At 42.2% G+C, this 24,400-nt stretch overlaps 1 protein-coding gene across 1 annotated transcript; it reads left to right on the forward strand.

The window, feature by feature from the left end:
* The first annotated feature begins 275 nt into the window (after positions 1-275).
* On the forward strand, positions 276-24,400 carry LOC143526053 (myosin-IIIb). Its single transcript, XM_077020632.1, has 30 exons — positions 276-775; positions 1,005-1,070; positions 1,240-1,370; positions 3,136-3,238; positions 5,890-5,992; positions 6,148-6,304; positions 6,758-6,860; positions 6,983-7,108; positions 7,589-7,697; positions 8,006-8,122; positions 10,253-10,353; positions 11,023-11,109; positions 15,693-15,758; positions 16,151-16,264; positions 16,409-16,520; positions 17,081-17,124; positions 17,265-17,327; positions 17,450-17,569; positions 18,498-18,583; positions 18,675-18,722; positions 18,817-18,864; positions 19,181-19,272; positions 19,830-20,003; positions 20,127-20,257; positions 21,138-21,334; positions 21,494-21,583; positions 21,747-21,912; positions 23,137-23,502; positions 23,886-23,955; positions 24,110-24,400. Exons 1-30 carry the CDS (start codon positions 677-679, stop codon positions 24,115-24,117), a joined length of 3,297 nt encoding a protein of 1,098 aa, XP_076876747.1. The 5' UTR covers positions 276-676; the 3' UTR covers positions 24,118-24,400.

Below are 24,400 nucleotides of genomic sequence, written 5' to 3' on the forward strand. Positions count from 1 at the left end.
AGAAAAGATACGCAAGTAACGTTCTGTTTATAGTTCTGATGGCTAAATACGACTTATTTACTCTATATACAATGGATTGTGTTCCAAGAACAATCCGAGGTGACTTACAGGATGCAGGGCAATGTATCAAACCTGATCCTAGAGCACCTCCCGCTGAAACCTTTAATGTTTTCCTACTCGAACACACCTGTTTTTAAATTCAATAAGGGCTTGTTAATTACCTGAATTAGGTGTGTCGGGAACAGGGAAACACTACAGCACACAGAGCGACAGATTAGAAAAACCTGTGTACGTCACACTTTGAGGTGTGTCAGAGCAGTAACCCAAGACGTAGGGCTTCTCTTTGCTGTATTTTGAAGTGGTTTCTGTCAGATTGGACACGTACGTAGGTGTACTGCAAGTCTCAAGTACAGGAACTCTTCGGTTAGGCAAGAGTTAAAGTCCGCGCGAGCAATTGGAGGCGGGTACTGCCACTGAGACCTCTCTCTTACCGTGTCAGCGGTGTGGACGTTGGCCATACGGACGAGTAACTTACTGTTCCGTGAAGATTTTAAAACACGATTAAAAAGAAGAAAATGCGGAAAGTCACCATGGCGTAGCCTAATGAGAGGAAATAAATCAAGGAAACCCATTTTGTTGTCTTTCGCAAAATTAAATTAGGTTAGCATATAAGAACATGGAGGAGCATCAAGAAGATTTGGCCAGTCTCTCTGATCTGGACGAGAAAAGTTTGCTTGAGTCGCTGACGTGCCGTTTTAATCAGAACCGTATATATGTAAGTACATCCACCGGTGATCCTTTTGAGCACCTTACGATTAGTCAACTTGAAGCATCGACAGTTTTGTTTTAGTAACCAGCAGATTTTGCTATACTGGCTAAATATATATTGCTTTACTATTCTTTATTTTTAAATTATCATTTTGAAAACCTTTTTTTCTGTCGCGCACAGCAGATCGAGAAACAACAGACGTGGATAACTGATATTGTCTATTTCTGTTTAACAGACATATATTGGGGACATCTTGGTGGCAGTCAACCCATTTAAATATCTTCCCCTCTATGAAAAGGAGGTAAGATATGTCATATCAGTTTGATTCAATAAACGACATCTCGAACGCGTCGTTTACTTCCTCTTAAATAGCTTTAGATGGTGTGAAAACTCAGAAACAAGAGCATACTGTAGACCTTGCAGTTTTATTTCTAAGCCTGTATGAATATGCTACCCTAATGTCTTTGCAGGTGTCGGAGAAGTATAAATGTCACGAAAAAAATTCCCTACCTCCACACATATTTGCCGTCGCAGACCGCGCATATCAGTCTATGTTAGGCCGCCTGGGTACAGGACCTAAGAACCAATGTATCGTTATCAGGTGAGTCGCTTTATTATATCTTCTATACACTTTATAGCACGCTTTTAATCCATAGGTTGTTTTGCCTATCATCAAACGTGTAGAGGCAGGTCTCCCTTAGCATTCATCTGTTTACTGGGCAAGTCATGACTGATGAGGAATTATGGAAGGCAACATTATCTTCGGTTGGTATTTCGGCCATTGCACTACGGTAGACCAGTCTGGATGCTTTTCTATGTTGCGGAGAGTTCCTGTCTAGCCTTGATGCCGGTTCCATTGTTAACCCGACGAGGTTGTGTTCTTCTCCAAACACTACCAATCAGAGGGATTGGGATTTCAAATCCTAGAGGGACGGTGCAAACCTTTTGTAAACTGTAGACATGAAGGAGATTTTCTATTGCATTTTTCAGAGAGCCACTTTGTCTTCAGAGTAGAATTTGTTGGGTGTTCATTACAAGACTTGTAGTTGCCTTGTAATTTAATTATTTTTTTATTTTCAAGTCATAACAAAGGCATCTCTGTTCTATAGACTCTAGGAGATGAGAAGGGGGGGGGGGGGATCTGGAGAAAATCTAGGCCAAGAATTTTATTTCAATAATTATTTAAAATAATGTTTAAATAATTTTTATCTTTAAATAATGTTAATCACATTATGCAGTTTGTTTTGGATAAGAGTGCCTGCCCATTGCTTAAAATGTAATGTTAATCACAATGTGGGGTCTCGCCACAGGTACTACGCAAACTCCATACTTTTAGTTTCTTGTCTGCTGTTTTTGGTTCAGTAGCAAGCCAACATCCCCGATCCTGATATGGTGGTCCCGTCTCCGCTAGTTGGGTGGGGCTGGTAGATGGTGGGGGGGGTCAGGGGAGGAGGTGGTGGCGGCGTGTGAGCAGTGGTGCAAGGAGGCTGATAATCACCTGGACAACCCAGCAAGAATGTGCCCATCACACATGCTGACGGCAGAGGAGAATACACCCGTTAGCGCATGTATACGTGTGTGTCAGCAGATGTAAACAAGTTATATTTGGATACAAAAGGCATGACACACTCCCTTCAGGCACCAGTTGATTTGTGTACATTTTAATCACAATCTTCCTGACAGTTACCATGTGGAGAGATTTAACCTTACAGTACTAGACATTGACATTTTTATCTGTGTATAGTGTTGGACTTATTAGAAGGAATTTCTGTGTTTTTAAAAACCTTTGAGGGAGTGTAGCAATTAGTGGCATACTGTACCTCCAGTTTATCTCTGGGTCTCTGGATTATTTTATCGCCCTCTGTAATTTGCTCACGTTTGCTGTGATGGTAAATAGATTGTGGGCCAAAATGTGAATTTGCAAGTTCCATTGCTCATGCAAATCCTCCCAATTGCCTTCCAGAGTTGATCGCTCTTGCATGCATGTGAAGTGGTTCACAGGAAGTCCTAGGACTTTCCTGTCAGAGTTGTGAGCCTTTAGAACATTTGCTTATCAAAAATTCACCCAGTCGCACCGATATTGGCTGAATACTGGCCTGTGTGTGTTTGTCATTTTATTTATGACATCAAACCTAAACTGCACTGTAGACATCCTGATTTTCATCGCAGTATTTCTAATTATGCAAAAAAAAAAAAAAAGATCAAACAATAACTGTCCAAGTCGCATCTTCATGCTTTGTGGTATCGCAACATCCACCTCCAAGTCTTGTTCTTCTCTTTGGGGCTGGGCGTTTTGCGGAGATTTTGGCAGCATGATCCCAGTACGCGTGTCCATTATTGTTATTGTTTCCCCCCCCCCCCCACAGTGGAGAGAGTGGGGCGGGGAAGACGGAGAGCACCAAGCACCTTCTCCGCCAGCTCATGGAGCTGTGTCGAGCCAACTCTCAGCTGGAGCAGCAGATCCTGCAGGTGAGCATTCATCTCCACTCTCACCCCCACCCATCCCAGCTGTGCGGAGCAGGTGGGGGGGGGGGGGGGGGGCTCCACCGAGATGCACACATTTGAATGCATCCTCGTGATTTGCACGCATTAGTGAAGCCGGCTATGACATGGCGGGTTCGCACAGTGTCCTCTGGCTTCCTGATTCTGTGGGCGTCTTGTGCAGTGCATTGCTGGTTAACGTCGTGCTAGACGTGCTTGGAGAGGAAACCGAGCTCTGGTGTTCAGAGATGCGAGGGCCTGACCTGAAGTCAGATAGATAGACACCCAAAGCGCAATTGAATTAATAGTTAGCTAGATGTTTCAGGTTTTAAAGGGATACTAAAGATTTTGAGCATTTTAATTGAACGTCCGTGATGGATAGAATGCTGTTTTGGCTAATTAAGCAGGCTTACATTTGAAAGTGCTGTTGGTCGATCATCACAATGAAGGCTGATCTCTCTCTCTCTCTGTCTCTGTCTCTGTCTCTGTGTGTGTGTGTGGGGCCAGGCTGTGCACTTGAGGCCTGATCTGGAATCAGTTTTTGCTTTTCAACTTCCAATGACATGGGAGCTGATCATGCAACCACTTTATTAGAAATACCCTCATTGACCACTCGTAGTTATCCTCCTCCCTTTACACCACTGCTTGCTTTCCAGGAATCAAACCACTGCTGATTAGATGTTATTTGGGTGAAGGGCCATTCTCAACACACCAATAACCTTAACATGATGGTATCAGACAAAGCACTATTTGTGGACATTTCCATGTGTTCATGTCACTGCTGGGTTGGGGGTTGTTTGCTCTCCAAGAAGGCTGCCAGCAGTGGTTCTGTGGATAGAAAATGACCACTGATCAACATTTGAGGGAACACAAATGCCAGCTGTTCAGGGCAACAGATGGACTTTAATCTTTAACTACATGTTTAAGTTTCTATAAAAAGAAATGTTTCTCAAAGAAATTGAGCAGCAGTGGTATGTTGGTCAGTCTGAGAGGCTGGTTAATTCAGATCACAAAAGAGAAGGTTGTAGTGCTGTTGACTTGCACCCTCACCGAATTTAACTTGCCTCTCGAGTGTGTCAACCACAGACACGCCTGTAACTTTAGCGACTGTAATACGTAAACAACTGGTGTGGCTCTGTGCCTAGGTTACTAGCATTCTAGTGCCATAAAACCGTGACGGTGCCACAGCAAGTCGCTATAGGCAACCGAGTAATGGAAAGGAATCAAGATGTGATGTCAAGGTTCTGCAGTAAAAAGAACTACTATCGCCAAGTGATGAGGCTTGCACACCAGTCAGTATTATGTGTGAAACCATATTTCTTGTTCAAACGGTAGAGAACGACAAGCTTGATAGTTTCTAGGATTAGTTTCTTGGTGTTGTACACTTCAGCAAAAATGCCATAGGATTACTGTAAATTTGTAGTATATGAAGTGAGGTTTAAATGAATTCTGATGGTTTTAAATTATTAGTTTCCGGGGTAATATGGCATGAAATGTAAAATAAATCGGGGGAAGGCCTCACTCAGGGTATTTAAAGTGTTTGGTTCAAAGTATTTTACTTTTATTGGCTATAGCTTTTTACATTTAGTATCAATTATTACATATGAAGGGACATCCATATTTAATAGTGTGTGTGTGTGTGTGTGTGTGTGTGTGTGTGTGTGTGTGTGTGTGTGTGTGTGTGAGACTGCCTGCTTAATACTTCTTGTAACTACCTGTTAAGAAATGTAATCAGTTGGACTGGTTAGCTCTAGTAGGCCGAGTGTTATTCTATAACTGTGTGTGTGTGTGTGTGTGTGTGTGTGTGAGAACTACGGCTTTCATAGAGTAGAGTGTCATTTGATAGGAGGTCCTAAGAGTTTTTGTGTTGAGCTGCATTTTCAAGGGTAATTTGAGTCATCCAGAAATGGTCTCCAGAAATGGCACAGGAGTTCCACCAGTCAAAACAAACCGTTTTCCAGGACCTCGGGGTTCTTATTCAGTTCTCACTTCTCTTTCTCTCTCGTGACCCATTTACTAACTGCCGGCTTGAGGCAAATCTGCTTGAACAGCACATCAGGCGAACCCAACATCCCTGCTGGTCTCCTTGCCCACGTGGCATGTTTTTCTGAGGAAATCCATGCTGCTTTTTGTGTTCTGTGTCTGCATATTAATTAATTTATTTATTTTTGTCTGTCCAATTTACTTGTTGGTTTGATTGTTCCATATGTATTTTTTGAACAAATACACAGGACACTACAGAGTAGCAAATAACGGTCCTTTTTTGTGTGTGGTTTTATTTATTTATTTATTATTATTATTATTATATATCTTGAGTAGGTTGACATCTACTGCCTTACATTTGTGGATCTGGGAGTATCTTGTTCTAGATCGGTTTGGGGATGGCTGTGTGTGTGTGTGATTTCTTTCTTCATCAGATGTGGAATTCACTTGTCTTCCTATCTAACAAAACCACATTAACTATTGAAGTGGGTCAGACCATCAAGTTGTGGGATGTACAAGGAACATGCTGTCTTAGAAGATAAAAGGACACAACTTTTTCCAGTGACTTCCTATTGTGTCTTCTGCTGTCTTCTAATGTATTTACTTATTTAAGGTCAAATGAATCAAAGTAATGAATCTAATCTGGTTTTTGATAGGTGAATCCTCTGTTGGAGGCTTTTGGGAATGCTCAAACAGTCATGAATGACAACAGCAGTCGTTTTGGGAAGTACATTCAGCTGCGCTTTCAGAACTCTTCAGGTGAGTTCATGAGAGGCTGTGATGAAATCAGAAGTGATGCATGGCTGACAGGCACCCAATCACACACACTTGGCCTCCTGCAGTGTGTCATTATGACTGTGCCCTTGTGTATCTGGAGCCTGTTGTCCTGACCTAGTCTGCCTTTGACCCCGTAGTGAAGGGGGCCAAAATCAATGAGTACCTCTTGGAAAAGTCACGTGTGGTTCACCAGGATGAGGGCGAGAGAAATTTCCACATCTTCTATTGCATGCTAGCCGGTATTTCTCCACAGGACAAGGAAATGTATGGCCTATTGGAACCTACTCAGTATCGGTGAGTAATACTCATTTCATCCTCGTGGTATGTGATCTCACACAGGGAGAGTAACTTTGCAAAGCATTTGCAATCTTGATGTCTTTTATAACCATGTGTAAAGATAAAGGTGTAATCTTAGTAGTTATGGATGTAGCACAGCTTAGGAAAGAAGGCTTATTTGGGGCTGCTTTTAACACAATTATATCATATTCCTCTATATGGAATATAATAATTTTATTTTTTATAGTTGTTTGTGTCAAACATACTTTTAAGTTGCCCAAGTGAGTAGGTATTTAATCACCACACTTGATACCATGAGTTATTTTAGATGTTACTTTTTTGTGTCTGTGACTTCTTCTTTCTTCGTTTAACCCGAAAGGGTGGTGTTTCTTTAGTCATCATTTGATGTGTAGAATTCCTTCTAATAAAATCGGTGCTTTTATCTGTTTGCCATGGTGGTTGAATTCTCAGTTATCTGAATGGAAGATTCATCCAGGATGATATGGTGAAACACTGGAGCACGAAGTTTGGAGAAGTGAGCAATGCGATGGACATGGTGGGCTTTCAGGAACGGGTAAGGAACGGCTTCTCTGAGCTCTGAGGAAGCACCCAGTCTTCTCTCTCACTTCTCTTTTTTGTTTGATTGGTTTTTTTATTTATTTATTTTTTTTAACTAATATTGTATGTCAAATCTAGGAAAAGGTGGACATGATGACCATCTTGGCAGGAGTACTTTCTCTGGGGAACATCACATTTGAGATCACAGACAGCGATGCCCTGAAAGTGACTGAGAAATGTCGGGGTTGGCTCAAAGCCACGGCGGTGAGTTCAACCTCTTCAGCATTAAAAATGAGTGTTCATCTTTAGGATGAAGTCCACAAACTAACCATGTTGAGATTCCAAGAAATGGTACATGAATGTTGTTGCCTTTCAACATATCCTCTTTGTTAAATGCAAGTAACTTCCCTATTTCTAAAGCCCTGGTTTGGACCATATCATCTACAGTATGGTTTCTGTAATAAGGAGATCAACCAAATGTCCCAACATGGCTAACGATAGAACAAAGGGAAGTGGTGCTAGTTAGTTTGAGACGTACTAAATGTCACTGGAGATTTCATTGTTGCCTAGATCGGAGTCTTTGGTTTACTCAGCCCTCAAATTATTTCTTCTGGCAGACACTGGAGCAATGTCTGCTGTAGATCTTCTACAGGACTGGCCTCTCACTCACTGATGCTAACATGCTAGGAAGCAACACCTATTTTTCTAGGCCTCTTTTGTGGTAACATGTGGTTTCCTCTGCAGGGCCAGTTTGGTGTTCAGGAGGAGGACTTGCTGAGGTGTCTCACTTGCACCATGTCGGTGACTCGCGGGGAGTCCATCTACCGGCTCCATAACCAGCAGCAGGCAGAAGGTAGGACCACGGAGCAGCTCAACCCTTTCACACTGGTGATTCCATAAAACTTCCCCTTTTGCAAAAGTTACACTCCGCATGCTTGATACATTAATGACTCTGACGATGACTACAATCGGGCACTTTTCCCCAAGTCATCTACCTCGAAAATGTGGGTACTTTTTCCATAGCTGTGTGCTATAAGCCAATTTAAGTTCTCTAAAGCATCTAACGGAACGTGTTTCAATGGATGTTAATTTTTGGACCTTGGTGTATGAGCACAACTTTAGCTTTTAAATGTTTTCCATGATCATCTTATTTCATTTCAGATGCCAGAGATTCAATCGCTAAGGTGGTCTACGGCAGGGTGTTTGGTTGGATCGTTAGTAAAATTAACGAGCTGCTGGCACATACTCAGGATTCAGATGTGGAATTCAGTGAAATAGGTAAATATTCAAATTACCCTGGTTCTATAAAACAGAAAACATTAGAGTTGGTCATTGTTTGAATGACCAAATGCATACTAACCGTAGCAGTTTCAATGGACCTGGTAATTTTTCTTCAAAAATTTACCTCTCGTAAGCTCTAGTTCAGGAGTGGCCAACCTGCGGCTCTTTGCCTGGTTTCATGCGGCTCCCCAGCCGGTCCGCTCTCACCTGCATTAACGGTCTGTGCCGTGGCCCGGTTACCTCATCAGCTCTGAGGGCGACACACTGCTACATCTTTGTGGTGCCCGGTTTGTTTACAAGCCTAGCAAGCCGCTAACACTTTTAAAACCGGCGTAGTGGAAAACAGGAAACTAGCGGCATGAAGTGACTGCTTTTAGTCTCGTTGGTGAGACGCGGTCTTCTGTCACACGTTTGGAAAGAACTACATACGAGGTGCAGCAAAGGCACTGCAGACGACAAACGGAGTTTATCCACTTTTAACTTGGAAAACAACAGTTGCGTACATAACAGAGCTCGTAGTGTGCTCCAAACGTGACAAAGTCCTGAAGCATATAACGCCTTATGTTTATATCGAAGTTTGTGCTTGTTTTTTACTTAATACTTAATTTGTGTCCATTTTACATCCCCCCCGATAGTAATTTACACTCGCCACCCTCCCTCACCCCCCCCCAAATCTCACTCCAGAGAACTGATCTTGGCAACCCTGGTGATCAGGGCTGGCGCCAAAGGGGGGGGGGGGGGGGGGGGTGGCGTCGCCCCCTCAGGTAAATAATAAGAGCCATTTATTTTACAACATCGCTACATGGTGTCCCCTCGCCCACAAAAAAACTTCACTCACACTCAACGTGACCAGAAATTTACCAATTCTAGAGATTTCTAGAGATCTAGACGTTTCTAGAGATCTGGTGAGAGATGATTCTAGTTTTTTTTTTTTTTTTTTTGGAGTTTTTAAAAGTCTTCTTAACGAAGAATAATATGATTTAAATTCACTTATAAAGCAGAGGAAGGAGGGCGTATTACCCCTCCCACTTAAAGTAGTGAATGTGGTACTTTGCTGAAGGTACGACTACATTTATGTCATCAGATAAATCCAAAATTACGTTTTCTGCATAATATCAACATCAACTGAATGAATGTAAAGTTTGAGATTAATCCAGTTTCTAATGTCCATGCAAACTCTTTGAATACTGACATGAAAAAAAACAAATACTCCTGACTTACAAAAGACACATGAATCAACATCAAATTTATATATATATATATATTTTTTTAAAGAACTACAGGGTATATGTTATTTAATATTTTGAAATTAGTCTCTCTCACTTTAGGAGATATGGGCCGTTTGACCAATTTGGAATGAGCAAAAGCCATTGTGGTTTTATCATTGGTATTAAGGTGTTTTTGGAAAGAATCTCTATTGTATTCATTGTAAAATCTTGTCGCATAACATCATTGATAATCTTATTATACTTGATTTCACCTAACTCTAACCCTAGTCAAAACAGTCACCTCTGAATATAAATTGACATTTATCAGTGCTAAAGGAATTGCTTTGCAGACCTTCTTAAAATCTTTTACTATATCAGATCATATTTCTTAACAAAGGATGAGAAATTTAAAAGATCTTCATGACAATCTAAGAGATTCTTTACAAAAATACCAGTCTTTTCTAAATATTTACTTCCTACAAACTCTGATTGGCCTATTATTGACAGTCTTCATCCATGTGAAATCCAAAATATCCAAAATATTCAATGACCTTCAAGGGCGGCTGTCCTTTTATGCCTTTCCGGGGCCTTGAAATCCTTGAAAGTTTGTGAATCTGAAAAAAATAAGTTCAAGGACCCGTGGGAACCCTGTTCAGATATTCTGTACAAAATCTATTTAAGCATTGCTGTCTCATGTGAACTGCACTTCATTGAAAAATTAATATTAACTTGTGTCTTAAATATGTCTTATTAACATTGTTGGTACTTTTTGGTGGTGTAAAAACTTTTTTCTCCTTTTAACTTTGAATGTATTTACTATGTTGAAGTGTTCAAAACCTCCAAGGACTAGAAATTCATATGCGTTCACAGTTTGCATAGTTCAACATTTCCATGGGACGCCTTGTTTTGCTGTTTGTAGGTATACTTGACATCTTTGGGTTTGAGAATTTTGGTGTGAACCGATTTGAGCAGCTCTGCATCAATCTTGCGAATGAGCAGCTGCAATATTTCTTTAACCATGTAAGTATCTGTGCACATGCATGACCCCTTACTCACATGACTGCTCTCTGTGCTGTTGAGCATATTGCAATCGTCTGTACTTGAAACACTGGTACATCCCGTTTTTCAACTTGTCGTTTGTAAGCAAACCAACATGCTTCAAGATTTGGTAAAACGTTGTTACCCAAGAGGAATAACGTGCTGTAAAATAAACATGACATTCTAAATGGCAGGTTTCATATTGAGCTGAGTAAGATGGAGAAGTTCTTGCCTGCAAGTTCTGTTGATCTTATGTGACCAACCACTACCAATTATTACAGTGTACCCTTTATGATGATGATGATGATGATGACGATGATGATGGTTGATTGTTAGTTAGCTTTACCTCATTGCCTGGCCTTCATGGAGCGTACATTTCATACTTTCTGAAAGGAGGCAGTTAAAGTCAAAATCCATATTTTGTTGTGGGATATGGTTTCTTTTAAAATTCAGTTGGTCTTTTGTTATTTAATGTATTCCATTTGTTTGATCTACGATATTTGTATTGGTAGGTTGCTGAGCAGGAATCATTTTTCATAGAATCAATATGATCCAGCACTGTTCAAAGATGTTCAGCTGACAGGGCTATCAATAATTTTGGCTTTAGCCCTTGTTTACTGCAGAGCTTATTGGAGTTCCCTCTTTCCACAGCACATCTTTCTAATGGAGCAGAATGAATACAAAGAGGAAGGAATCCAGTGGGAGACCATAACCTTCAAGGATAACAAGCCCATTCTGGTAAAGCACAGAATCAGTCTTCCTTGCTCTTACTCCCGCTCTGAGCTCTGAGGTAAATCCCATCCAGTCCTGGTAACTCCTTTTTTGCTTCTGACCTTCTCCAAGAGCCACTTATATCACCATATAAAGGTTGCAGGCTGGGTGTGTGTCTTTTGTTCTCTAAAGTTTGTATGTACAACCTTCAGGCTGTATGTTCCTGCCCACCGAGCACGAACCTTCGTCTGTAATTATGGCTGCTAGTCCTGCCCAAATGAGCAAACTGACTTTGTTCTTAAACGAAAAGGCAACAAAACTATGCACTTCATACCAGAGATTTTAGCAACAAATTTCAACATGCTGAAATTGGTTCTGGGCGATATGGGCCAAAAATGACACAAAGGCACTATTAACATTCAGCTGTACATGTGATGTACATGAGAAATTGCTTAAAAAGAAACTATTGCTATATATTTAATAATTATGATGCTAAGTCATAATTGAGAAAGTAAGTCATCATTGAGACAAATGTGCTCTGCTGTTTCTAAAATATTCAAGAAACATTCAAAAATGTATATCTTGATATAAAACCATATAGTATTTATTTAACCTTTTAGGTTAAATTTGAAATTATTTTGTATAGTTTTATACACCGAGCAATTCGCATTTATGCTAGCAGATTGTGAAGCCTCATCTTGTATCTCCTATAAAAATATATCGATATTTCTTAAAAATCCTAGTTAGGGCTGAACAATAACTCAATATCAATATATATCGCAATAGAAAATGTTTCAATAACGGTGATATGACTTTTAAACAATTTTTTTAATTTTCAATATTTCGATAAACACTATTTACAACATTACAATGTTCATAACAGGAGGAGAGAGAGGTAAAGAAGAGAGTGCAGGCAGGGTGGTGTGGATGGCATAAAGTGCCTAGCTGTAAAAGGAGTACCACTGACCGCAATACAAATGTGACTAAATGAGCTTTGTGTCAGGACTGACTCTGGCACGGCTGCCCCTATCGCCACCTAGGGAAGCTCATGTGTCACTTTTCATCAATGCAATCAGCAGTTTCAGATCGTTTATTCATGTTACTTTGGGAAGGGTTTTGCATTGTCCTCATCTCGTTTGATAGAGCCGGTTACTTCCCGTGGCGTCCTTAGTTTGTTTTTCCCTGGTTTTCACTTCGCGTTGATTATTCCGCATTCTCCCGTTTTTCTCCCCGCATCTAGTTTCTCCGTGAGTGTCATTATTTTTTTCATTTGTTGCCTCGTGTTGTGCATAAGTCGGCATAATGATTACTGTCCTATTCCCGTATCTGTTGTTATGGAGGTTTAAGCACTACCCTCTCCCATGGACTGGCGTTTGGGTTCGCTCCACTATAAAAATCTCCATGGTGGAACTCGCGTTTGAGTCCTAACACACCTCGACGAGCGATAATAAAGCAGATGAAATGGTTGATAAAAGGGGTAAGACTAAAGGTGTCAAACGTATTCACATTCATTACTTGGGTAGATAAGGTTTACTTCTGTAGAAGTTGAAGTATCAACTCAATCTTTTGACTCAAGTAAAAGGACGAGTACTGGTTTCAAAACTACTTAAAGTATAAAAGTAATGTAAGGGGAAAATTGCCATTAAGGACAAAAATGTAAGCCGTGTCACAGGGCCTATAGGGCACCCCTCCCCCCAAAACGTTTTTCTAAAAGCCATAATGACTAATGTTTTTTTTAAATGTCAATGTTAAAAAATACGGATGTACTAGGCTAATTGTTTCAGCCCTATATATGCCAATTAAAATGCATTTTACTAAAATGAATTCTATTTTATTAAAACAAATAAAAGTCTGACAAAAAATAATTACTCCAGAAAAGTATAGATATTAAAAATTTCTACTTCTACTTAAGTAAGGTAACAAAGTACTTTGTTACTTGACATCTCTGGGAAAGATTAATTCTGTGGTGTGGAAGTGGTTTGGCTAAGGAAGATATTAATATTGACAAAGCCGACGAGTTTTTTTAATTTGACCGTGATGTCGTGCTTCATAGGCAATATGAAGGCTGAAGACAAATAAAAGGTTGACTTATTTGTACTACAGTCATGGCCAAAAGTTTTGATAATGACACAAATATTATATTTTCACATGGTCTGCTGCCCTCTGGTTTTTGTATGTTTTGTCAGATGGTTTTATCACGTACAGAAACATAATTGCAATCATATTAAGAGTAACAAAAGCTTTTATTGACCGTTAGAATGAGTTAATGCACCAAGTCAATATTTGCAGTGTTGACCCTTCTTCGGGACCTCTGCAATTCTCCGTGGCATGCTCTCAATCAACTTCTGGACCAAATCCTGACTGATAGCAGTCCATTCTTGCACAACCAATGCTTGCATTTTGTCAGAATGTGTAGGTTTTTGTTTGTCCACCCGTCTCTTGATGATTGACCACAAGTTCTCAATGAGATTAAGATCTGGGGAGTTTCCAGGCCATGGTCCCAAAATCTCTGTTTTGTTCCCTGAGCCATTTAGTTATCACCTTTGCTTTATGGCAAGGTGCTCCATCATGCTGGAAAAGGCATTGTTGATCACCAAACTGCTCTTGGATGGTTGGGAGAAGTAGCTCTCGGAGGACATTCTCGTACCATTCTTTATTCATGGCTGTGTTTTTAGGCAAGACTGTGAGAGAGCCGATTCCCTTGGCTGAGAAGCAACCCCACACATGAATGGTTTCAGGATGCTTTACAGTTGGCATGAGACAACATGTGTTGTGAAAAGCGCTATACAAATAAACTTTGATTTGATGAGACAAGACTGGTGGTAGTGCTCACCTCGTCTTCTCCAAACAAGCTGTTTTCCAGATGTCCCAAACAATCGGAATCGGAACATTCATCAGAGAAAATGACTTTACCCCAGTCCTCAGCAGTCCACTCCTTGTACCTTTTGCAGAATATCAGTGTGTCCCTGATGTTTTTTCTGGAGAGAAGTGGCTTCTTTGCTGCCCTCCTTGAGACCAGGCCTTGCTCCAAGAGTCTCCGCCTCACAGTGCGTGCAGATGCACTCACACCTGCCTGCTGCCATTCCTGAGCAAGCTCTGCACTGCTGGTGGCCCGATCCCGCAGCTGAAACACTTTTAATAAAGAGACGATCCTGGTGCTTGCTGGTCTTTCTTGGGCACCCTGGAGCTTTTTTGGCAACAATGGAACTTCTCTCCTTGAAGTTCTTAATGATGCAATAGATTGTTCACTGAGGTTAGGCCATTTTTGTGCAGTGCAATGATGACTGCACGTGTTTCTTTAAAGATAACCATGGTTAACAGAAGAGAAACAATGATGCCAAGCACCAGCCTCCTTTTAAAGTGTCCAGTGGTGTCATTCTTACGTAATCATGACAGATTGATCTCCAGCCCTGTCCTCATCAACACCCACACATGTGTTAATGGAGCAATCACTGAAACGATGTTAGCTGGTCCTTTTAAGGCAGGGCTGCATTGAAGTTGAAATGTGTTTTGGGGGATAAAGTTCATTTTCTAGCCAAATATTGACTTTGCAATTAATTACTGTTAAGCTGATCACTCTTTATAAGATTCTGGAGTATATGCAAATTGCCATTATTAAAACTGAAGTAGTAGACTTTGTAAAAATTAATATTTGTATAATTCTCAAAACTTTTGGCCATGACTGTACAGTGAGTCACCGCTTAACGACGGGTCAGGTTAACGACGGACCGGAGATAGGACTAACTCGGTGCGCGGAGGAGCAGTGGCTGCACAGTAGAGTGTTGTGTACGATAAGCTGAGGCAGCGTAGCCTCCACCGCAGCCCATCTCGGCAACGCGATCGCTCTTTCTCACGCTGTACGCACGCACAAGAACATTTAGTTTTTTTCTATACTGCATTTATGATTAAAGCGTATCTAAATCTAGGGTCACGCTTAACGACGAAAACTGCTTTACGATGGACTTTGCCGTCTCTAACCCCGCCGTTAAGCGGGGACTCACTGTATTTTTATTTCTAAAGTAAATATAGTTTTATAAGATGTTTTATATACTTAACATACATTTGTAGATACAGACATCCGTTGTGGGCATTCTTGCCAGTTTTCTGTAGCTTTTATATTATTCATATCGATATCAGAATTATATCGTACTGACTGAAATTAATAAATATATTGAGATATAAATTTTGTCCATATTGTCCAGCCCTAGTCCTAGTTGAAATCCACTTAATGGGATGGTAGTCAGCTGCTTATTATTGTGAAAACACTGCAGCAGAGCCGGAGTGGCTAATCGGGAGATTTGGGAGGATTCCCGATGGGCCGGCTCATGTCAGGGCCGATTGGGAGGGAAAAATAATTTTGGGCCGGATTTGGACATGAAACTCCCGGGCTGAAAAAGTGTCCCACTCCGGCCCTGCACTGCAGTATGAGATTAAATTTGTCACTGTGTCTAATCCAATATTGGTTATCTCATTTTGAAGGGATTGATCACCATGTCTCATTTTGATTATGAAGGATCACCATAAGACAACAGGGCACGCAAGTTTGCAGAATTATATTAGTCAGTCTTTCAACAATCAATATTTAATGGACATATATTTGTCTCCTTCAGGACCTGTTCCTAACAAAGCCCATTGGGATACTGTCCTTGCTGGATGAGCAGAGTGCCTTCCCTCAGGTGCGTGCAGGGGTTAGTTGCAGGACCTCTCCCCGTGGGCTTAGTCACATCTCAGTGGGTTCCTGTTTTTGGTGGACGATTGGCTTATTGGCACACATTCACGCTGGGGGTTTGTAACCACTGTGTTTAGAGATTCGTTTTAGAACATGTTTAGAACCCGTTTAGAACTATGGTGCTACAATTGTATGTCTTCATACACGTGCTGGTAACACCTACAGCAAGGTTTGTACAGACCAGAATTCCTTCTTGATCTGGTCATTGGTCTAGTTAACAAGATACCAAATTTGTGAAAATTGCACACAGATGTCTCGCATCGAGTGTAGAAATCCTCCATTGTGTGCTCATTTGTCAAAGTCCCCTTTAAATCTCAAATGTTCTTGTTCAACTTGCAGGCCACAGATGGGAACTTTGTGGACAAGCTGAACAGCAAATTCAAAGCCAATCCCCACTATGATGTGGTGCGGAGTCACTGTCCCCTCTTCGCTATCGTGCACTATGCAGGCAAGGTATGCCCGAAGCAGAAAAAGGTTAATTTGGTGTGTTTGTACCGTGCTTACATTTGCATGACTTGTCGGCACAGCACATGTTGACTTCACAAAGTTGCACACGCTTGGTGTATTTGAAGCCTTCGACCTCTCTGGCCTCTTTAGGTGCAGTACAATGCCAGTGGCTTCCTGGAGAAGAACAGAGACAATATTCCAGCCAACATCCGCACACTCTTCATCAACAGCATCACCCCGCTGCTCAGCGTGCTCTTCTCTGGTAGGAATCTGATGTGTCTGTACAGAACAGCACAGCTGGCAAGGAGAAATTCTGCACAAGTTTGCTTAATTTTTAAACTGTGTAGAACAGGGGTGCCCACAAGTTTTCAGCTTGCGAGCTACTTATAAGATGACCAAGTCAGAAAGATCTACCTCGCCTCGAGTGTAAATTGTTGATGGGGGTGGGGGTGGTGGCGAATGTAATTTGTTGACGGAGGGGTGGGGGGGGTGGCGAACGTAAATTGTTACCGGGGTGGTGTGTATATATATACAACCGTCAGTCCAGATGGACGATTCAAAAAGTAGTCATTCATCCACTACTTTTTAATGTCATGCGATCTACCCACATTCCTTCGCGATCGACCGACACTTCCGGTCGATCGCGATCGACGTAATGGGCACCCCTGGACTAAAGTGTGTGCGTGTGTGCGCACCTATATGTGTATTTTTGTGGATGTTAACATCACAATCGCAGGTTAAGCAGAGAAGCTCGTTGCACAGCTGTTGTATCTCTTCCCCTGTCCGTCTACATCTATATGGATTTTCTTTTCCCTTTTTCAGCCACAATTTCCAGAACGGGAACACTGATGCCCCGGAGGGCAAAGGTAGGCCTGGAGTCACCGCATCCTCCCTGTTTGTCTTAATTCTCTGGGCTTTAAGATCAGTATGAGTGAAATGCAGAATAGGTTTTGACTGCACCAGTTGTGGTGTTTTGGCGAGTTGCTGAACTTTGTTCCAATTTCAGCTACAAATTGTGGATGACAACTTTAACTCGACAAGAAAGCAGTCTGTAGGAGCACAGTTCAAGGTAAAATGATGCCACTCAATTTTTTTTGGGGGGGGGGGGTATCTTATTTTTTGTAAAAACTCTAGCTGGTAACCTTGCGCTTTTCCATAGTGATTTATAACTACCCTGCTTGTCCCACACAGCATTCTCTGGCAGTCTTGATGGAGAAGATGTTTGCGGCCAACCCTCACTTCGTAAGATGCATCAAACCTAACAGCAGCAAGCTGCCTGATCTGGTGGACAGCAAGTTGGTTATGGACCAGGTAGGTAATTACTGACCAGCTGGGTTTATGGTCCAGGTGGGCCACGTGTGCTTTGCTATTTGAGTCCAAGCTCCAGTTTTTGAGACTCTTTTGAGCTCCTGATTTGTTAGTCATGACAGCAGGGTCCTGGTCCCTCTCCAAATCCTCTGCTTGGCTTCTCTGGCTTCCTTGATGCTCCAGACCTGGTCTGATTTTCTTCTGCTTTCCAGAATAACAGTTTTGCTTGCTGAGGTCTCTGTTCAGTGGGCCCAGATGGGGGAGTACAAATCTTTTAAAGGAAAATTCTACAAATAAATGCTGCTGTTTCTGGCATTGAATGGGAGCACATAGCCACCATTACACAAATGAAATCCTGCCTACTGATAGCCAGTAATGTGAAGTGCTACCAAATACATGTTGCCAGACACATTGGTGTTTGGTTCACCCGCTCCTTTTTAAAACTGTGGGATAGTCCCGCCTCACCTGCCCAGAAGCGTTGTTGTTGAAGTGCTCAGTAGCCAATGATTTCTAGGCATACTGGGTCAACTTGAATATGCATAATTAGATACATATAATGCTGAAATAAATGTTAATTCAAAATATTGTGAATACAAGCTGCAGTCTGTAGTGGTTCTGTTGTAGGTCCCTGAGGTCCAGTCATGGTTTCTTAGAAACTCCCCAGGGCTTTTCTCCTCTTTTGCTACACACAATGACCTTTAGTCCTTTTGTGTGCCTATTTAAAGTCACATGACCAGATGACATGGGCTGAATTCACTACTGAGAACAAACATTATGGAGGTGTGTCAACATTAGCATTCCCTTTGCTGCAGCGCCATCTACCGTGCAACTGTAAAAGTTCAGTTGTGTATTGGCGATTCAGATCTTGAGGTTGTTAGGGTATGCGCCTAATATACATCATGCTTGTGTGTGTGTGTGTGTGTGTGTTTAGCTGCGATATAATGGACTGCTAGAGACCATCCGCATTCGAAAAGAAGGATTCTCTTGGCGCCCACCTTTTAAGGAGTTTGCACAGAGGTAAACGAGACGTGTGCCTTTTTATTTGAAAGATGAATTTTAGCTGTGAGTGTTCACTTTCAGCTAAATAATAATAAACACTTTTCCTTAGGTACAACATACTGCTGCTAAAACCGAACCTGCCTTTGGACAAGGAAAGGTGGGGACAAGACTTATTAGAAAAACAATTGTTTATGATGACACACACACATGTTCCTTTTGTATTTTTTAATGAGTATCTGTTGTTTTTATAGTTGCCTGTCCATCCTCAATACTACCGAGCTGAGTGGCTGGAAATGCGGGTAGGTATAAATGTGATGCGCGTTCACACACACACTCACACATTAGGTACCAGTGTGTTGTGCATCAAAATCTGAAGTATTAAAACAGAATTAATCTACAATTGTTACATGTACATAGTTAAGCTGAAAATAATTAAGAAAGCTGTCTCTGCAAAATAATAATCAAAGAATATATGCAGTCATTGAATTGCAGCAAACAATTTTCTTGATATTCTCTCCGATGGGTAAATTTCCATCAGGTGTTTTTGGTTGTTGTTTATTTCCAGTAAAATTTTGAGCACATGGAAGGACAGGTCTGTGTGATGATCTCTTCCAGGTCATCCCGCTTGTTTTTCAAATACTGGCACCAGGAGGAGTTGGCTGGTGTGCTGCAGCGTCTGGGGAAGGCAGCGGTTGTCATTCAGAAGAGTACGTCCATGTCAATTCGGTGTTCTAGCCATGCAATACTTGGACACAAAAATTTGTACTTGCAGTAGTTAGTCAAAACTCCCAGCTTTGCCAACTCCAGGTTTGCAAGATTTGCTTCAGGCTTAGAGATGCCTTGGCTGAAGGGGGTGGGGTGGGGGGGGGGGGGGGGGGGGGGGGTCGTTGCAGTCACGAAAGGACATGATGGAACCTGTAGTGACGGCTATTTGTCTGATTGTAATCAGACCCTACATTTGATTTACTTGCTAGGTGCGTCTCAAAAGAGATGCCCCGGCATGCGTTAAAGGCAATAAAAGGATTACAAGTTGTTTTCGTGATCAATCATCACTTAAACTCACGTGGTCCTACTGATCTGTTTTGCTCTCCCTGATGCTTCTATTTATTTCTCTCATAAAGTAAAACCAGAATTTTCTGGAACATGCGTTCGATTGCCAGCAGTGTTGCGTGCGACCATCCGTGGTGAAGCTTCAGCTCCAGTACCTTCACCTACCCAGCACTGCTTCTTCTGAACGTCCTGCTTTCCGTTCTTCATTTCCCAGATTACCGTGCTGTGAGCTGTCGGAGGAGGTTCCTGGTGCTCATGGCTGAGGTGAGGAGGCAACGGCAGGCCCAGCGGGAACAGGAGGAGCGGGAGGAAGAGGAGAGGAGGCGGCAGCAGCTCCTGGAGGAGGAGGAGAGGAACAGACGTATGCTCATGGAGCAGGAGAACAACAGTGAGGGCAGACCACTTCTGGCTAATTACGACCTCTCCATGTTCACACTCCTGCTGTTGTAGCTTGTTTTCAGACCCTACGTGGGGTAAGGTTCAAATGCTGTTCTCATGGGTGTCTCCTCAGGGCCAGTTTCTCTGCCGGTTCCTCTGCCCAGGACGAGAAAGCCCCAACCCAGACCTCGGTCCATTCTTACTGGAGTCACCCAGGTGTCCCACCTGGCGCCAGTGCCCAGGCCACGCAGTAAGCTGTTTGAGGTGAGGCCATACGCGATGTTGGAGTGGCTTTGACCACTTTCATTCTTGCATGCATTAGATGCTTCCAAAACCAGGCCTGCTGAAGACCACAGGGTGAGGTGGTGTGACAAGTATGACCCCTTGTAACACTCACTAATCAAGGCCTAAGTTCAATCTAGAGCTGATTTTAGTTAATAGGGCAAACGACATAGACCAAGGCTCAAAATAATGAAAGCAAGTTTTAATTAATGTAGCAGTTAAGGTGCAATTCACAAGTTACAATTATCAAAGAGATTAAGAATAAAAACAATGATGGGGAGACATCTGACACGTGTGTGGGTGTGTGGGAATGAGTCCTGGTGTCGTCCTATACTTCTGCATGCAAAAGTCATTGATGGTTCAAGCATTACACGGTCTGATGCTTGTTAACCTGACCAAATCTCTTTGATGGGGGTGGACTGTAGGACTCCGTAATTATACAGTGTCCCACAAGCGATTTGGCACATGGCTGCCTTGTTAGCTCTGTATCTGTCGTTTTTCCTCAACTCCCATACACCTTCATGCTGAATGGACAATAGGCGGTGGGGGGGAGTAACACCTCGTAGCACAGTATACTGGCTATGACTAGCTTGAACATGATTTGGTCACTCTTTAAAATAAAGTATTGTGTGCTCATTTACCATAAATTAATAATAATAAAAAGGGTATGTTTGGGGGTTTATCCAAATGGGATATTTTTTAACTGACAAATAGTTTCTCAATTATCCATAACTTGGATACTGTTGCATTTGTAGCCGGTGGACCACCCAGGATGAACATCCTTGGTCTCTCTCGGGTCTCCTTCTTGGAAAGGAGCCAAAACTCTGCTAATTTGAGTTCTGTGCATCACTGTCTCTGGTAGGCAACTCCTTTTGATAATTACCTGAACGAAAACAACGAAGTGATCAAGCTGTTCGGTCAGCCTGCGGGCGAAGAGTGGGCCAAGGAGAAACGCAAGAAACGGAACAACACCATCCGCTGGTTCAAAGAGACCCAGGTCCGCAAAGTAGCCCAGAACGGAACTTTCCCCTGCTGGTTCCACGGCATGATCACACGGAGGTTCGTTCACTTGCGGTTTTTGAGAGTAAATCAGATGCTTTTCACCATTGCTTGAAGTTTATTCCCGCAGCACCACAGTGGCCTCCATGCTGTAGTTTCGAGCAGTCAAGCACTTCTTGGCCTGGTTCTCAAGTCTTGTGATTCTCACCATTTCCACAGGCAAGCAGAGGACCTTTTGACTGACAAGCCCTTGGGCTGCTTTTTAATTAGAGTTGGGCAGAGTCGGGAAGGATATACACTTACATACAGGTAAGTCTTCCTTTACTTTTGCCATCGGCAAGATTGCAGGGCTTATCAAACTGTATCTGACTGTAGCCAGTGTAATTAAAATACCACAAGTATCTTTACCAGCCTAGCGCCAGTTCAGTTCTTTTGTATGGAACTTCAACGAAATGTGATTTTTACGAAACAGGGGTGTGAGCCGCTGTCGACACTACATGATCGAGATGCAGACTAATGGGAAATACGTGATCCTAGGCGAGGACCGGGCACACTCCTCCCTGCCCGATCTGGTCCAGTATCACACCCAAGTGGGCATCAAGCCATTGATGGACCTGCTTACCATGCCATGTGGACAGGTGAGTTCATCCCCTGCCTCAAAGACTATATGATCTTCATTGGGTCCTAGTTCCTGTTACATCCAGAGCTGTATTATTGGGTCTGTTCTCAGGACAGCACAAGAACAGGGCCCCAGACAAAAAAATTACTCAAGGAGCCAGTGACTCCTAAAAAGAAAAAATCAGGTGCTAATAACTTTTTCTAGGTGCCAAATAATGACATACAGACTAATAAATTCAAAGAAATATCTTTCTATGCTTGTACATCTGTTTGAAGTGGACAGTTGTTCAACTACATCTATGTCGTCCAGTTGCCACTAGTGCTGATGGAGTCTATTTGTCGCTGTGATTGAGCAGATGGTCTTTTAAAGTCTAACAGAGATGTAGATTGTGAAAAATCTGATTTTTTTTTCGCTTTGCCATTTTCAGCAAATGAACGCTTATTGCTAAAGACCCAGCTTAGCTACTCTGTTTTGCGAAATTGCAAGTTCATCGAATTCCCGCAAGCATGCATCCGTTTTTTGATTGGCAGACACTTCTGTGACTGGGTGCTAATGTAGCCTAAAGGTTAACTTTTAAAATACAAACAAAAGGAAATAATAATCATTCTTTCCAATGACATATAATCATTAGCCATAAAAAAATAATGCAGTTTCATAACTTGTCGCCACTGGTGAGTAAATTAATTATTACTCTCAAAATTTTATGGTCGCTGCGACTATTTTAGTTGCAGACTGGAACCCTGAAGAAATGGTTATCTAAGATAAAAATTAGCATTGTAAATAAACAATCACTTGTGATACTTTTCTGTTAAAAATATCTATAAATAAAGATTTAAGCCAGCATATGTTTCGCAGATGGGGCAGATTTGGTCAGTGGAAGATTTTATGGTGGTTGTAACCAGTATAAAGTAGTGGTTACAGTTTGGTGTGGAGTTGTGGTTTAAACTTCACGAACAGCATTTAAATTAACGTTGAGTTATTAAAAGTCCAGCTCACCTGTGGTATTCGAAAACTACTTATGCGTAATGATTTTCATATTATATAGGTTGTGTAATCTTTTGGTATATATTTTTTTATACCATTGTATTAGTCATACAAACAAAATACTTCTGCTCTGTTTGAAGTAAGGACTAGTGTGGATGTTATGTAATGGATTAAAAAAAAGATTAAATTGCAGTTAGCCTGGAATATGCCTTTCAGTAAAATGGCAAATTGAATCTGTCAATCTGATGCTCTACAACAGAGAAGCAACCACGAGCCAGACTACGAAGAGCTGAAGGCCATGATGGTGCACGCCGCAGCGGAAAACACTGAAGCCGGCGCCGACGGAGCCGAAGATCCAGACCACGTGCATCTGGAACTGCAGAGACTCTTCCTGCCCCCAGGCCAGAACCCAGGCCTGGAGGCCCACAAGCCCCCAGGCCAGAACCCAGGCCTGGAGGCCCACAAGCCCCCAGTGCTGAAGCGCGTGTCTGACAGACGCAGACGAATCGAGGCTGCTGAAATGGAGCACAGGACGGAGCGGGAGGCGGAGCTTAAGGGAAGGCCCGTCCCCCGCCTCTACCCCTCCATTCGGCTGGCCATGCGGGAAATCCAGCAGATCCAACAGGTGCGGAATTCTCTTCTTTGACTGCATAATCGCAATGTGAGCAAAGTGAGAATGAGCAAACTATTGGTGGCTGTTAGCTTGATGCAAAGCTAATGGTTTCATTAGTTTAATTTCCTTATTAAAACGTTTAGGTGGAGCACTCTTTTACATGACTTAGAGTTTAGGCCTATGCGCAGTACAGCTTCTGATCCCTGACAGTGCAAAACGAACATTTCACAGTATGTCGAGACTCTTTGTTCAGGCATGCAGGTAAAAGCTGCCCAATAGAACTCCTCCATTCTTCATGTGGACCGTTAACGTAATGGGAGCCCTTGTTCAGGGATTCCTAACCAGTGATTTGGAATCTGTTTAAACTTGTTTCTTGCCTTTTTGTGCTTACGCAGAAGTTCTCAGACAGTCAGGAGCAAGCCTCTGCATCCTCTCACAGGCCCCAGGCCCCGAGGAAAGACAAAGGTGACCCCCCCCCCCCCCCCCCCCCCCCCACACACACACACACACACACACACACACACGCACACACATACACACGCACGCCCCACCTGGGCCTACGTGTGTGCGCACACATGCCTCTCCATTATCTAATGTGTGTTTGCGTTCTGGTGTCCAGATTCCTAACGGGACAAAAGACGTCACCGCCGGCGTTCTTGCTGCTACAATTCGAACGTGAACAGCAAGTGTCTTATGGATCAATGCTGTGTTCACAGTGCACACCTGACTTGTATCAACAGGACTTGAACAAATGGGCCAAACTCATCAAGGAAATGTTTTAGATGTTTTTAGCTTTTTTGTGTTCATTTTCGTTTTGTAATTGTTCCTCAATTACATGTTTAAATAGTTATTTAATTTGTAAATTATGTTTTGATATTATGGAGCATTTAATAAATGATGCCTGATTTCA

The sequence above is a fragment of the Brachyhypopomus gauderio genome, chromosome 10 (assembly GCF_052324685.1).
Source record: "Brachyhypopomus gauderio isolate BG-103 chromosome 10, BGAUD_0.2, whole genome shotgun sequence".
Lineage (NCBI taxonomy): Eukaryota > Metazoa > Chordata > Actinopteri > Gymnotiformes > Hypopomidae > Brachyhypopomus > Brachyhypopomus gauderio.

Bases quoted from the DNA above. Each gene is read 5' to 3' on its own strand.
- LOC143526053 (XM_077020632.1), top strand. From the start codon at position 677: ATGGAGGAGCATCAAGAAGATTTGGCCAGTCTCTCTGATCTGGACGAG. The intron at 5,993-6,147 runs GTGAGTTCATGA...TTGACCCCGTAG, and splicing joins GCGCTTTCAGAACTCTTCAG to TGAAGGGGGCCAAAATCAAT. The intron at 23,503-23,885 runs GTGCGGAATTCT...GTGCTTACGCAG, and splicing joins AAATCCAGCAGATCCAACAG to AAGTTCTCAGACAGTCAGGA.